Source organism: Lactuca sativa, chromosome 7 (genome assembly GCF_002870075.4).
Source record: "Lactuca sativa cultivar Salinas chromosome 7, Lsat_Salinas_v11, whole genome shotgun sequence".
In the NCBI taxonomy this organism is placed as follows: Eukaryota; Viridiplantae; Streptophyta; class Magnoliopsida; order Asterales; family Asteraceae; genus Lactuca; species Lactuca sativa.
The window spans coordinates 197,363,094-197,376,365 of record NC_056629.2 but is presented as its reverse complement, the minus strand read 5'-3'; the positions used below and the strand labels follow the sequence as shown (position 1 = coordinate 197,376,365).

At 34.7% G+C, this 13,272-nt stretch overlaps 1 protein-coding gene, 1 long non-coding RNA gene and 1 other non-coding gene across 5 annotated transcripts; 2 read left to right on the top strand and 1 right to left on the bottom strand.

Annotated features, from left to right (window-relative positions):
- Positions 1–270: 270 nt before the first annotated feature.
- On the top strand, positions 271–5,156 carry LOC111877330 (uncharacterized). 3 transcript variants are annotated; one of them, XR_002845377.3, is made up of 6 exons: positions 277–520; positions 621–711; positions 1,816–1,919; positions 3,387–3,487; positions 4,437–4,588; positions 4,932–5,156. It is a non-coding gene; the product is annotated as an uncharacterized LOC111877330 (long non-coding RNA). The 3 variants fall into 3 exon arrangements; XR_002845373.3 differs by having other exon boundaries at positions 271–520; positions 2,452–4,588; XR_002845372.3 differs by having other exon boundaries at positions 273–520; positions 3,387–4,588.
- Positions 5,157–8,418: 3,262 nt separating this feature from the next.
- LOC111877262 (GDSL esterase/lipase At5g55050) lies at positions 8,419–10,249 on the bottom strand. The gene is made up of 5 exons (XM_023873787.3): positions 9,952–10,249; positions 9,738–9,865; positions 9,342–9,578; positions 9,023–9,269; positions 8,419–8,689 (listed from the first exon to the last, which is right to left on the bottom strand). The coding sequence occupies exons 1-5, from the start codon at positions 10,217–10,219 to the stop codon at positions 8,469–8,471; spliced, it is 1,101 nt and encodes a 366-aa protein (XP_023729555.1). The 5' UTR covers positions 10,220–10,249; the 3' UTR covers positions 8,419–8,468.
- TRNAF-GAA (transfer RNA phenylalanine (anticodon GAA)) lies at positions 9,627–9,699 on the top strand. The gene has a single exon. It is a non-coding gene; the product is annotated as a tRNA-Phe (tRNA).
- Positions 10,250–13,272: the final 3,023 nt, after the last annotated feature.

Below are 13,272 nucleotides of genomic sequence, written 5' to 3'. Positions count from 1 at the left end.
GTTGTCTATTCATAAAGTTAATCTCTAGGTGTCTCTTAGACGGTCGTGTACCACATAAGGATTAATCGGAAATTAATTGGGGACTAGTAGTCTTGTTTAGATTTTTAAAATTTTGTTTTGATTTATTGTCACTACTAGAAACTTGATTTTCAGCTACAGATTTAGAGAGAGATTTATTCTGTAGCAAATTTTAGGCTTATAGAGAGGGAATTACGTAAGATCTACGAGGGTTTAAATAACTGTTTTATTTATTCAACATATAGCATATTAGAGAGGGTTAAGCGAGGGATCAGCTACGGATCTCACAAGTATTTATCGATGCACCATTATTCCTCAGTAATCGGTGGAAAACAAAGGCATTTGGCGAGGGTTCAACGAGAGAAAAAACATTGTCGACTTTTTGCCATCTGGTACGTGTTAAGCGAGAGAATGACGACGGAGCATACGCACATTATGTTTTTTTAATTGACGATCTCTCGCTGAAATTGGCGCAATCCAATTCCAGTTTCACGATGTTTGTGTAAGTTTCCTTCCCCCCAAATATGCTTTATCACTCCAATTGAACACGCATGACTCTTGAGTTGCAGCTTAACCTAATCTCACCCTCTCCGTTCAAACAGATGACGACACCACGGACCAATGCAGCTTCCGATTCCAACAGCCTCTATATTTTTAAAATCTAAAATTGTTCTTCAATAACTTCCGATTCAGGTAAATCTCTTGATTTTATTTACTTTAGTCATATATTAGGTTAGGTTTGGTTCAGTTGCACACTATATTACGTTAGGGTTTAATTTCTCCACTTTTTTTCCTTTTTCAATTGTCGTTCCTCTTATATCGATTGCATCTATATTAGAATAGATACTTAGAATTAGAACTTGATTTAGGGCTTGATTGGTTGTTTGGATTGGAATGATAGAGGAAGGAATTAGAGGTAAATAGGAAAGGAGGCAGGTGCAAATGCAGGTACAGATGCATGATGCGATGATGAATGACTTTGAGTTTTGGTTTTCTTTACACTTAACCCCATAAACTCCTCAGCTTCTTTACACTTAACCCCTAGAAGAAGAAGAAGAAGAAGAAGAAGAAGAAGAAGAAGAAGAAGAAGAAGAAGAAAGGGAGGAAGTGTTTGGTGTTTACCTTGGGTGGTTTTTTCATGGTATAGACCATGGTTTTGAGTGATAAAATAAGGGTGGTTTCGTTGTATTGCGTGGATCTCTTTTTCCCTTGGATGGAGCTACTGGAGTGTGCATGTCCAGGCTTATTGAAGTAAGGCTTTGTGTTCAAGATGAGACCCTGTATGGAGACCAACACCTGGAGCATGGTTGAGGTGCCAGGGATCTACCTCTCCTTTTGGCCACTTGACCATGTGTTTAAAAGGCTCAGGCACACCTTCCCATAGTTGTACAGATTCGGATTGATACACAGCCCACCAGAGAGTGATAGTGCAAAAGCTGCATTCATCAACATCAACTTAACAAACAATCACAGCTCACAAGCATAATTAAAAAAGAGAAGAAGACGTGTATGTTATGTATTATAGGTGGGCAGCTAGGATAGCTGCTTTGAAAACAGTTGGGGTGCCCTCTGCTCCAATAATCACAACTCTTAATAGATCCATTTTCTAGCACAGTTGGGTGCCCTCTACTCCAATAATAACAGCTGGATGTATACAAAGTTCTATGAGTCAATCTTGAACACTGTTAATTCCATTTTCTATCTAATTTTATTTAATTTTAGATCTAAAATCAATCTTTAACTGCTATCATGAACACTTTTATGTTTTTCTGATATCCCAATTGTGTATATTTGCAGAAGTATTAACCGGAAAACCACTTTTCCCTGGTAAAACTATTGTTCATCAGTTGGAATTAATAACTGATCTTCTTGGGACACCTTCAACAGATACCATTTCTGGAGTATGATACTCTTCACTTTTTTATTTTTTTTATTTTATATATGTTTGGTTTTTAATTTAATAAAAATTAGGTAGTGTTTGGTGTGGTGGAATTGGAAAATGAATGGAAAGTTTCATTCCATTGGAATTAAGGAAAGTTGTTTGCTTTTGCTTGATGGAATGGAATCTGATTCCTTCCATTTGGTTAATTTTCATTACTCAAGTGTATAGAATTAAAAAAATGTGGTAAAACCCATTTTCTTTATAAATATTTTAACGATTGGGGAATTTCATGATTTTTAATTAGATTAAAATCTTATTTTCTAAAAGTAACTAGATTATTTTTCTTATTATGATTTTATTTGGGTTTTGATAAGTTTTTAATATGATTTAATTGTTTAGTTTTGTGGAATGTATATTTTATAATTAAATAATATATAGAATGTCGTTAAAAATATTGTGTCTATTTTCAAAGCAAAACAAAACAAAACCACATCTATTCATTTTTCTTTCTGAATTCTAGCTATTAATAATTTCTGACACATTCTTACCAGGCAAGTCTTTCTCAAGAATCCTCCACTCATCCTGTATCTTTTTAGCTCAATTTTTTGTTGGCTGAAACAAAATCAATCACATTCATGTGTTATGTGTATATCAAAATAAAACAAAATTACAATAAAACAAAGTAACAACATATTAATTAAACTGAGTCCAATTGAGGGGTTGTTTCTTTTTTGACTTAATGGGCTAAGCAATTAAGCATGACAGTTGTATATGGGCTATAGCTGTTTCTTTTTGGATTACCAAAATGTAGTTTAGCATAAAGTGTTTGGATTTTGGGTTATACAATAAGAAGTCAGAATCATATTACTTTCAGATGACGGGCCCACACCAAAACCCAATCCATATTCACTTCAAGAACCATGGATTTTAGGATGGAATCTTGAAATCCCATTGGTGAAAGTGTTTTGTGAATTCTGAATGAATTCGATTCCGTAATCATTTGCAACCAAACAAAGGATTGGAATGGAATTGAATTCCAATTCAGGACAAATCCCATGGAATCCAAAGATTAGTTGGCATATGAATGGAACTCAATTCAATTGGAAGTCACAAACTCCTTTGACTAATGAATTTAAAGATTCTATCAGAAAAACCATGAAATTTTCAACTCCAACATTTCTTTATTGTTAAACAAATACTAAAATACCCTTTTAACCCTACAATTTCACAAGAAAAGTTTCTTGCCAACCAAATGCATGATAGATTTCAATTCCAATTCCAATTCCAATTCCTTCAATACCAACTCTTTAGACAGATTCCATTCTAAGTTTCAAGTTCTAATTCTATTTCTAAGTATCCAGAATCATGTATAACTCAATTTGGCTTGAACCACAACCATGGAGTAATTGCCATTCAAATGGTGACCCTCCAAAAAGATTATGTTTTGCTTCTTTCTTTATGTTTTTTGTGCATATTTATTAAATAGGAGGTGGTAGTGAAGAAGTTCCAGTCCTGCTTTACCAGAGTTCAAGAGAGAAGCAACTGTTGATTCTTTTGTTCTCCTCTATTTTCTTCTTTCTGCATCATGTATGATTATTTTTTATCCTCTTACACGTCCCTTTTTCACATTCTACACTTAAGTTTTATAATAGTTTGGTCAAATATTTATTTGGTTTTAGATTTGTTATATATTTTAGTTGTTTGATTGTTTTATAAGTTCCTGCATGCTTGTTTTATGAATAAGGAGGTATAATTTCACAAGATTAAAATTGAAATGTACCTTTTCGTCATGGAATTGTTTTTATAAGTTTGATAACTAACTCTAACTTTAGTTTAAGAATTTAAAAGTTTAAAAGTTGAGTTTAAGAATTTAAAAGTTTAGTTTAAAAATTTAAAAGTTTGCAAGGCTTTGGTTACAGAAAAAAAAAAGAATAAAAAAATGATACTTAATATTTTTCATTCTGATCAAAATTCAAATGCATTGGATGTTATTTTGTTTGCCCTTGGTTTGCTTTTCTGTTTTCTGACCGTTTTACCCCTGGACACCATTGCATGGATCTTTGCTCTGTTTTGGTCAGTTCATAGTAAGCCCTCCTTGTGATGTGGGATGACAAAAACCAACTTTTTTACAAACTCATTTTTTAAAGAAGTCATACTCTCCAACTTCTCCAACTGTTTCAACTTTAGACTCATTTCCTCCAAAAACCAACAACTTTTTCTTCAAAACAATCATAGAAATCCCATAAATCTATTTTCACTTTCAAATTTTCCTCTGCCCGAATCGCCCTATTTTTGATTCACTAAGAGGCTGTTTGATTTGGTGCTGACCGGGTCCGGTCAGATGTTTTGGTCTGACTCGGTCCGGTCAGGGTGTTTGATATGCTTCTGACCCAGGCCACACGTCTGACTCGGCCCATAAAAATAACTGACTCGGTCCTTTAAAAAAATATGGCTGACTGAAACTTACCCACATTTGCCCTTCTCCTTCTAGCCCTACACGTGATTTCTTCCTTACCCAAGATACGATTTCTTCCAGATCCTCCTCGCACCTTCGCCTTCTTTCCAATTCCACCTCGCCGGCAACCTCCTCCGACTTCGTCATCTCCAACGCCGAACCTCCGTCGCAGATTCACTTTTGCCACTACTTCAGCACTGTTCACGTCATCACTGCACCATCGTCTTCATCAGGTAAGGTCAATTTTCTTCAAGTTTTTTTTTGTTCTCTCTCTAAATCGATTTCTTTAAATTGTTTAATCGTTGAGTTGCTTTTTGGTTGTTGATTGGTTTCATGTGTGTGATTTCTCTATCTGAATTGATTTTAAGCATCTATTCGATAGAGTGAACACGATCATTCTCAGTGAATATGTTTGATACCGTTTTCTTGAATTTTAGGTTTTCTGTTTTTAGCCTCTTTGTTGATTGTACAATGTAAGCTGTAAATTTATGACTTTTGGAATTGTAGATCTATTTGACTTTAATTTTGGTTTTAAATGTTTAATGATTAATGAATGAATCTTTTTAATTTATGCAGCTTATTGATTAATTTCAATGAAGGATGGCAGCTCCAGGATATTGAGATAACGAAATTGTATGAGCAGTACAAGGAAATAGTTCAAGAATACATCACTTTAATGAAAACGGAATCACTATTTATGTATTATGTTCCATAGAGTCATTGATTAATTTTTGAAGGTCTTAGTAATTTGATAGTTGATAACTTTTTTTTCAATTCTTTATAAATTTACATTATTTGTTAGATTTTTTTTATCAAATTGATAGATTTTAATTAGCACAAAACAAAACAATATAGAAGGGTAAAATGGTCATTTTCAGCATTCAGCACGTTCAGTCAGATGCATGGTCAAACAGTATGATTTCAGTCAGAAGAGGATGCAGTCAGAGCTTTTGACCCAGTCAGGCTCTGACTCAGTCAGATCTTACCCAGTCAACAACTATCAAACAGCCCCTAACTCTTCCTCAAGATTCTTGACAATTTTTTGATTTTGATTTGAGTTTGATAACTCTTTTGATTTTGATTTGAGCTTATTTTCCAAGCTTTCGAGGCTGATTGTGAAATAAGAACACAAATGACTAATTTAACCTTAACCCTTAAGTGAGTACTTCTTCCTAGTGAAGGCTTGGAACTTGGGCCCATATTTCTTTGGGTCCTGCTCTAGTTTAGTCTCTTTTGCAACTTCCTAAAATTACAATACTTGGTTAAAATTCAAATCAATGGAATGGAATCACGAATTTTAATTACATCAATGAAAGAAATAGAAATTACCTTTTGTTTTTTTGGGTTCAGCACTACGGTTAGCATTAGAACCAAACACAAGTTTTCCTTGTGACCGACGAGAACTACTTCGTGAGCTAGATCCCATTGATGGTGGCAGCACACCAGAAACCGCCACTTGCTTGTCTTTGGTGGTGGAGGAGGAGGCGGAAATAGGTGGTGGTTGGTATTTTAAAGGCTTTTCATCCAACCTTCTTCCTGATCCAGTAATCTGATTAAACTTTGGCTCTTCAACTGGAGCAGCCTTACTTACAACACCACAAAAGAAAAATAAAAATATATAAATAAATATATATATATATATATATATATATATATATATATATATATATATATATATATATATATATATATATATATATATATATATATATATATTCAAGAAGCTGAAAGAAATATTAAAACCTTCTGATAATGCTTTAGTTAAAGGATAGAGGCTACAGGTCACTCAGGCTCCTTGTATTCCAACTCCGAATTCGTATTCTTGTTTTCATCTTTACTTGTCTCTGGAATCTTGTATTCCGATTCTGGATTTGTATTCTTGTATTCTACTCCACCTTCATCAACACTTGTCACCAGAACCGGAATCTTGTATTCCAATTCCGAATTTGTATTCTTGTTTTCGTCTTCACCTTCTACAACACCTGTCACCAGAATCTTCTATTCTAATTTCGGACTTGTATTCTTGTTTTCATCTTTACCTTCATCAACACCCATCTCTAGAATCTTGCATTCTGTTTCCGGATTTGTGCTTTCTGGAATCTTGTATTCCGATTCCGGACTTAAACCAACATTTGATAATTGCAATTCCGGTGGTTCCTTGTCCTTAATCCCTTTGTTCTATATTATTGGGTTATAACAGTCTTTTCAAATTATTTCAAAGTAATGAGACCTGATAAACATATATAACAGAGAGAGTATTATAACAGTCTTTTCAACGCCTTTGCTTCTTTTTTTATGTTTTATGTGCCTTACATTATGTTTGTTTCTTCATATTTATTTAACATATTTCTTAAATAGGAGGTGGGAGTGAAGAAATTTTGGTCTTGCTTTAGCCAGAGTTTAAGAAATTTATGTTGAGCCTTTGTTCTCCTCTGTTTTTTCTTTCTGCATTAGCATCAGGCGTGATTAATTTTTATAATAGTTTGGTCAAATATTTATTTGGTTTGAGATTTGTTATATATTTTAGTTGTTTGATTGGTTTATAAGTTCCTGCATGTTTGTTCTATCAAAAAGTCAACTGTTGAGCCTTTGTTCTCCTTTATCTTATTCCATTGTTCAATTAGCATCCGTAGGATGCTCTATTAGACACTATATATATATATATATATATATATATATATATATATATATATATATATATATATATATATATATATATATATATATGAAAGTACATATCCATTTCTTGCATTTATCCCAAACAGTTTTTTCAATTAACTACTGGCCATTGAATGTTCAGCCAAAATAAATCAATTGAATGTTAATCATTGATATTTGATGTAAAATATGAAGCAATGGTGAATATGTATGCAGCCTTGCAAAATATGATGGGAAATTGAAAATTAGAGATAATATGATGTTAACCATTGATATTTGATGTTTTTGAATGTCTTGATAACCTTTTGTATTTGATGTGTCTGATTGTTGTGAATAATGTTTTACAGGATTGAAAACCGAAGATCATTGGATGAACATGAAATGAAGAGAGCAGCTAAAATGTTTTTGAATGTCTTGGTAACCTTTTTTCTGTTTGTACCTCTTTTGCAAAACACTATGGTTCTCAACTGATGGAGTTTGATGTTATGTGGACAGTTTTGTTTTTGATGTCTTTTGAATGACACTTTGGTAAAATTTGATAGTTTTGGTATTGTTATGTTTGGTTGTATCATTATTTGATTTTTTTTTTTTGTATAATAATTTGATGATTGTGGTATTTTTTTTGTTTTAGAATAATAAAAAAATGATATTACATGTTTGTGACGGATCATGCGACGGAAAAAAATTATTAATGTATTGAATTTTGCGAGGGATTAGCTATAGAAAAAAAATGTCTAAAGTTTGTGATGGATCAACGACCGGAAAAAAGAAAATTTTTCTATGATATTTGCTAGGGATTAACTATGGAAAAAAATCATGTCTAAAGTTTATGACGAACCAGCGACGGAAAAGAAAAAACTTACTACATGAGTTTTGCAAGGGATTAGCTATGGAAAAAAACTGATAAAAGAAATTTGCGACAGAACAGCGACGGAATGTCGTTAACAAATTTTGTCGCTAATGCCCTAAGTAAATGTATTGAGTGACATTTAGCGACGGATATTCTGTCGCTACATTTTTCGCAAGGAAAAACCGATCCATCGCTAAAACCCTCGCTGAGAAATTAGCCACGTTTTAATTACCTATGGAGTGAATCCGTTGCTGATCCATCGCAAACAACATTTAGCGACGGATTAGTCCATCTCTAAAACCGATGTTTCTAGTAGTGTATTTATGAAAAATAACTTCGATAATAAGTTATCCAAGTCACCAACATGATAAAATTACACGATAATATTTAAAACAAGTATCGTATTGAGCAATTACACTCGCATAAATCGTTGATGATCGATATATTATAAGTTTATAACCCAAATCAATCAATTATAAGTAAATGAGTTAAAATTCTCACGTTTCTCTTGGTGGCCCTTTTATTAACCTACCTTACATCAATTTTAGAAGGGAAAAAAAAAGTTATTTGAATCCTATTATTTTGTTTTCCTCCATGAGCCTAATTCAAACAGCAAGAAGCTGCTCCACATTCATGGGAATCATATATTGTTGCGATCCACTATACAGAATGTCCGTAAACATGCTGGAAACTGCTTCTGTAGGATGATAAAGATCCCAAAACACATGGCTTCTTCGGTTCAAGCAATAACTCGATAAGGGAATGCACGGCACATCCGCATTTAGCTTCCCGAGCCCGCAACAAGCCTTTTTTATCTCCGTAAACCCTAAAATCATACGTGCATCGTTATATTGTAGCAAAAAGTTATTGTTTTTTATATTGTAGCAAAAAGTTATTGTTTTTTATATTGTAGCAAAAAGTTATTGTTTTTTATATTGTAGCAAAAAGGTAGAGGTGTAGACTTGCATGACTCAAATATACTATTATGGTCAAAGTCGGTTAAGAAAAGCCCGGTTCGGTTCCGGTCAAATCCTGACAAATGAATACTGACCTCAGCAAAATAGACCCGCCCATATTCCGACCGGACTTTTTTGCTAAGGACCGGCTACAACTTTGACAATAAAGGTCAAATAATGGGTTCAAAACTTATATATAGTACCATAAGTTTCGGGCTCCTGAAACAGGTTGACCATGACATTATATATATCAAAGTAAGCATAGTTCATGTCCAATTCAGATTTCATCTCTTGTAACATCGTTTTCAGCCCATCATTGTACTTCACCGACCAGTAATTTAGCCCTACATTGCAACCACCAGTTTTGTTTTGCTTTCTTTGAATTGGAGAACAACCTATTGCCCCAACTCCGGTCACCAAAACTTTTCGTGCACCCAATTCATATAACATCTGTGTTCAATACACTTTCAGTTAAACCAAAAGAGTCAATTAGCCTTAACATATTTTACCAAAATTTGGTACCTTTAGTAGACCTTTGAAGGTGGACACCATAAGATCGAAATATTGTTGTGGAGTGTATTTGATAGAGACTGTGGAACTCGTCTTAAAGTAGGCAAAAATATCGTTGCTTCCAATAACAATGGCGAATAAGGATTTTGATAGGTGCACCTGGGCTCCAGATGGTCCGAGTCGTCTGACCAGATGGTCATTGACCAATGAGAAGTATTCTACTTGTTGAGTAAATGAAATCGATTGTTTCTGTTATTATACATATAAAATAAATTACGTTAATCAATCAATCACAAAGCGGGGATAGCTCAGTTGGGAGAGCGTCAGACTGAAGATCTGAAGGTCACGTGTTCGATCCACGTTCACCGCATTTGCTATTTTTTTCATTTTTTGTCAACGTGTTCTTACAAATTTTTCGCCGGTGCTGTTCAGGATTCCACATCCTCCAGATGCAAAGCTGACTCCGGTGATCGGAAGTGTAGCATCTCCGATCAATGATAAATATGGTGGCGATGTTGGTAACCCCATCTTTTTCGCTGCAAGAATCAAGATACAGTTACAATATTACTATACATTTACTGCATATAATCAATGAAGAAGTGGCCAAATAAACCCCATGTACCAAGAAAATCAGCAGCATTCATTCCGTTTGAGAATCTGCCGGTGGGTTTTCCGTCGACAAAATCAATGCCGTTGTGAGGGAAATCAGCTTTGGCGATTGAAAGTGGCAGGTGGTTATTGTTTCCGACGTCCACCAACGAGTCCCCGAACATGTAAACCGCCGGTGCAGCTGCCTGAGCTTTACATACACTGATTCTTAACCCAATAAACACCAGAAAACACACCAAGAATGCCGTCACTTCGCCGTTGACGGAAGTAGCAGCAACCATGGTGTGTTAATTTGTGCTTGGAAAAGTGGGAGAGTGTGGTGGGGTTTATAAACGAGGTCAAGAGTCGGCGGCGTCAACGATCGGAAGGTTCATAACGTGATCCCATGATTGAGTGTGCGTGCAGGCTCTCGGTTTGTGGTATGGGTGGTGCAACGGTGTAAACCGTATACTTAGGGATAATATTTTTTAATTTGGTATACATTCTAAAAATCTATTATGATATTGCGTAATTAATTATATACAATAGCTATTTTGATTTGTTAAAAAAACTCAATCATATGGGTAATTGAAATTGTAAATATATGATATAGTTTTACCCTTTTAGTGATATTTAATTGGATTTGTTAAAAGGTAATATAATTTAATCATTCTATAATTTAATGATTAGATATGAATAGTTTTTTTTATCTATTCATGCTAAAATTAAAAATATATTCTTAAGCATGTTTGGTCGGCAGGAATGGAATGAAATTTGAGGGAAAAAGATTCTAATTCCCCTTAAATTTATGTGTTTTGTTCAACTTTATAGACCAAATTCCTTTATATGAGGGAAAATACTTTCCTTCAACTAAATGGAATGAATTCCTTACTAACAAGGAAAGTTAACAATTATCATTATACCCACGTATATAACCCTATCTCATATATACAAACTCTTCGTCAAAATCAGTAGACAAACCTCGTTTCATCAAAAGCAGCCTCTACTACGATTCTTCCGCCATGTAAGTGAATTGTTGTTGCCTCAATCTCAATCTCGCAATCTCTCATGCTCTTAATTTACTATCAAAATTGTTGGTTTCTTAAAATCGATTCATCTTCTTGTTTATCGATATTTTCCTAGTTATCTCAGCCTCGTCTCTTGAAAACTGATTTCTCTTCCTATTCGTCAATTTCTGTTAGTTGAATGCTTGTTAAAACAGTTTTTGTTGTCTACATTCTGCCAAAATCGATGGTTTCTTAAAATCGTTGTTTATGTTTATTGAATGCTTATTAAAATCGATTTTTTAAAATCGTTGTTACTAGAATGGAATTCTGTCAATTTCTATTAATTGATTGATTGTTAAAATCGATTTATCTTCCTGTTTGTCAATCTCTTTTTTATTTCACAACAGCATTGTGAAAATTGAGTGTGTTGTTTTAGTTATACATATATGAGTGTTACTACTGGTGAATTGTCTTTTGCGAAAACATAAAAGGTGTGTGAAATCTCAACTTCCTGTTTGTTATTAGTTTACTATTGAATGATTGGTAAGAAAATTATGCTGTTGTTTATTGACATGAAAATGTGAAAGAAATAGCATGTAGAAGAATCTTGATGTAACGTCCCAAAAATTAGAGTAAAATTTTTCATTTTAAAACACAAATCCATAAATCCACAAGTTACCAAAACATTGTTTGCAAATCATAATAAGTCAAAATATCGAATCAGGGTATTAATCATCATAAACTACAGGATGATGTGTATAATCGCACATTCGTTTTTCCCTGCTCATTAGAAATACCTGAAACATTGAGATCCAAACTGTAAGCCAAAGCTTAGTAAGATTCCCAAAGTACCCCATAACACAAACAAATACATATACAATACAAACACGCATACAGGGTTTGTTGGTCCTTGACCTCAACCCAATCATATCGGGTTTGTTGGTTTACAACACAGAGCATTAAAACCTCAACCCAATCATCCAAGGTTTATTGGCACGTGGCCTCAACCCAACAATCCAGGTTTGTTGGCATCTGGCCTTAACCTCACCATACCGGATATGTTGACTTCCAGTCTCAACCCAACCATACCAAGTTTGTTGGCACGTGGCCTCAACCCAACCGTCCATATGTCGACATATACACAAACAAAGCACACATGCAGCTATCATAGCAATCCTACATCATATATATATATATATATATATATATATATATATATATATATATATATATATATATATATATATATATATATATATATGAATTCAATAAGTGGGTTGGCCTTGGTGCCTTAGACCCATTGGCATAGTGAGAGAACTCACCTCTCAGCCCGAATAAAAGCTAAAATAAATCCCAGCTCCGAATAGCGGCTCTACTCGACACCTATTATTCAAAATATTGCCCAACTAAAATTAGTACCAAATTTCCCGAAACACCCTTTGGTCAAAATTGGTCAAACTCAACAAACCAGTCGAGTCGATCTGTAACACTCGGTTCCTGGTACGTATTTAAATTCAAGCAGTTTCATGTTTTGCCTTAGGACTCGGCGAGTTGGGGCCCGACTCGTTAAGTAGACTCGATTTTGACCGGGAGGTTTAGTGACCTACTCGATAAGTCGGGGGACCGACTCGACGAGTAGAAGTTGTCTGCATGAAACCTTAATATTTAGGGTTTGCACCCTATTTAAACAACTTATCTCGTCCCAAACCAACCTCCATCGTCCCTCTCACTTCCAGAAGACCCTAACTCGAAACCCTAGCCTTGTTTGAGTGTTCTTAAGCCATTTTTGTGCATTTTTGGTGGTTGTGAAGCTTGAGAAGGAGGAAGGTGCTTGGGAGTTCAAGTTGAAGCTAGTAGATCCAGAGGTTGTGTTCCATTTCCAGCTTATTTGAGGTAAAAAAAAGCTTCAACCTTGACTTTCCATTTGTTAGATCCTCTTTAGGGCTTAAATCTTGTCATTTTTGGGGAATTTCTATGTCACCTTCGGGTTTGGGGCATTATATAAAGGAATATGTAACGCCTCGTTCTAAAAGTAATTATTTATGGATTACCGAGATCAAGGGTAAGGGCGTTTCAGTCTTTATGGGCTTTGGGTTCATTCGAGAAGGTTTCGGGTCGGGGCGTGTTGCTAGAAGCATAAGGCTTCTCGCCACCTTTTCGTGGATATAAAGTCCGTCGGAAACGGACATAAATAAAGGAGTTATGACACTTTGAAGATAGTGTCAATAATGGTCCTTAAAGGAAATATTTGGAAAAGGGGTCCTAGGCATGCATGGAGTGCATGCGTGTAATTGGCTGGGTACGCCCAGCGTAAGCTAGGTTACGCCCAGCGTAGAGTGGTTAAATGA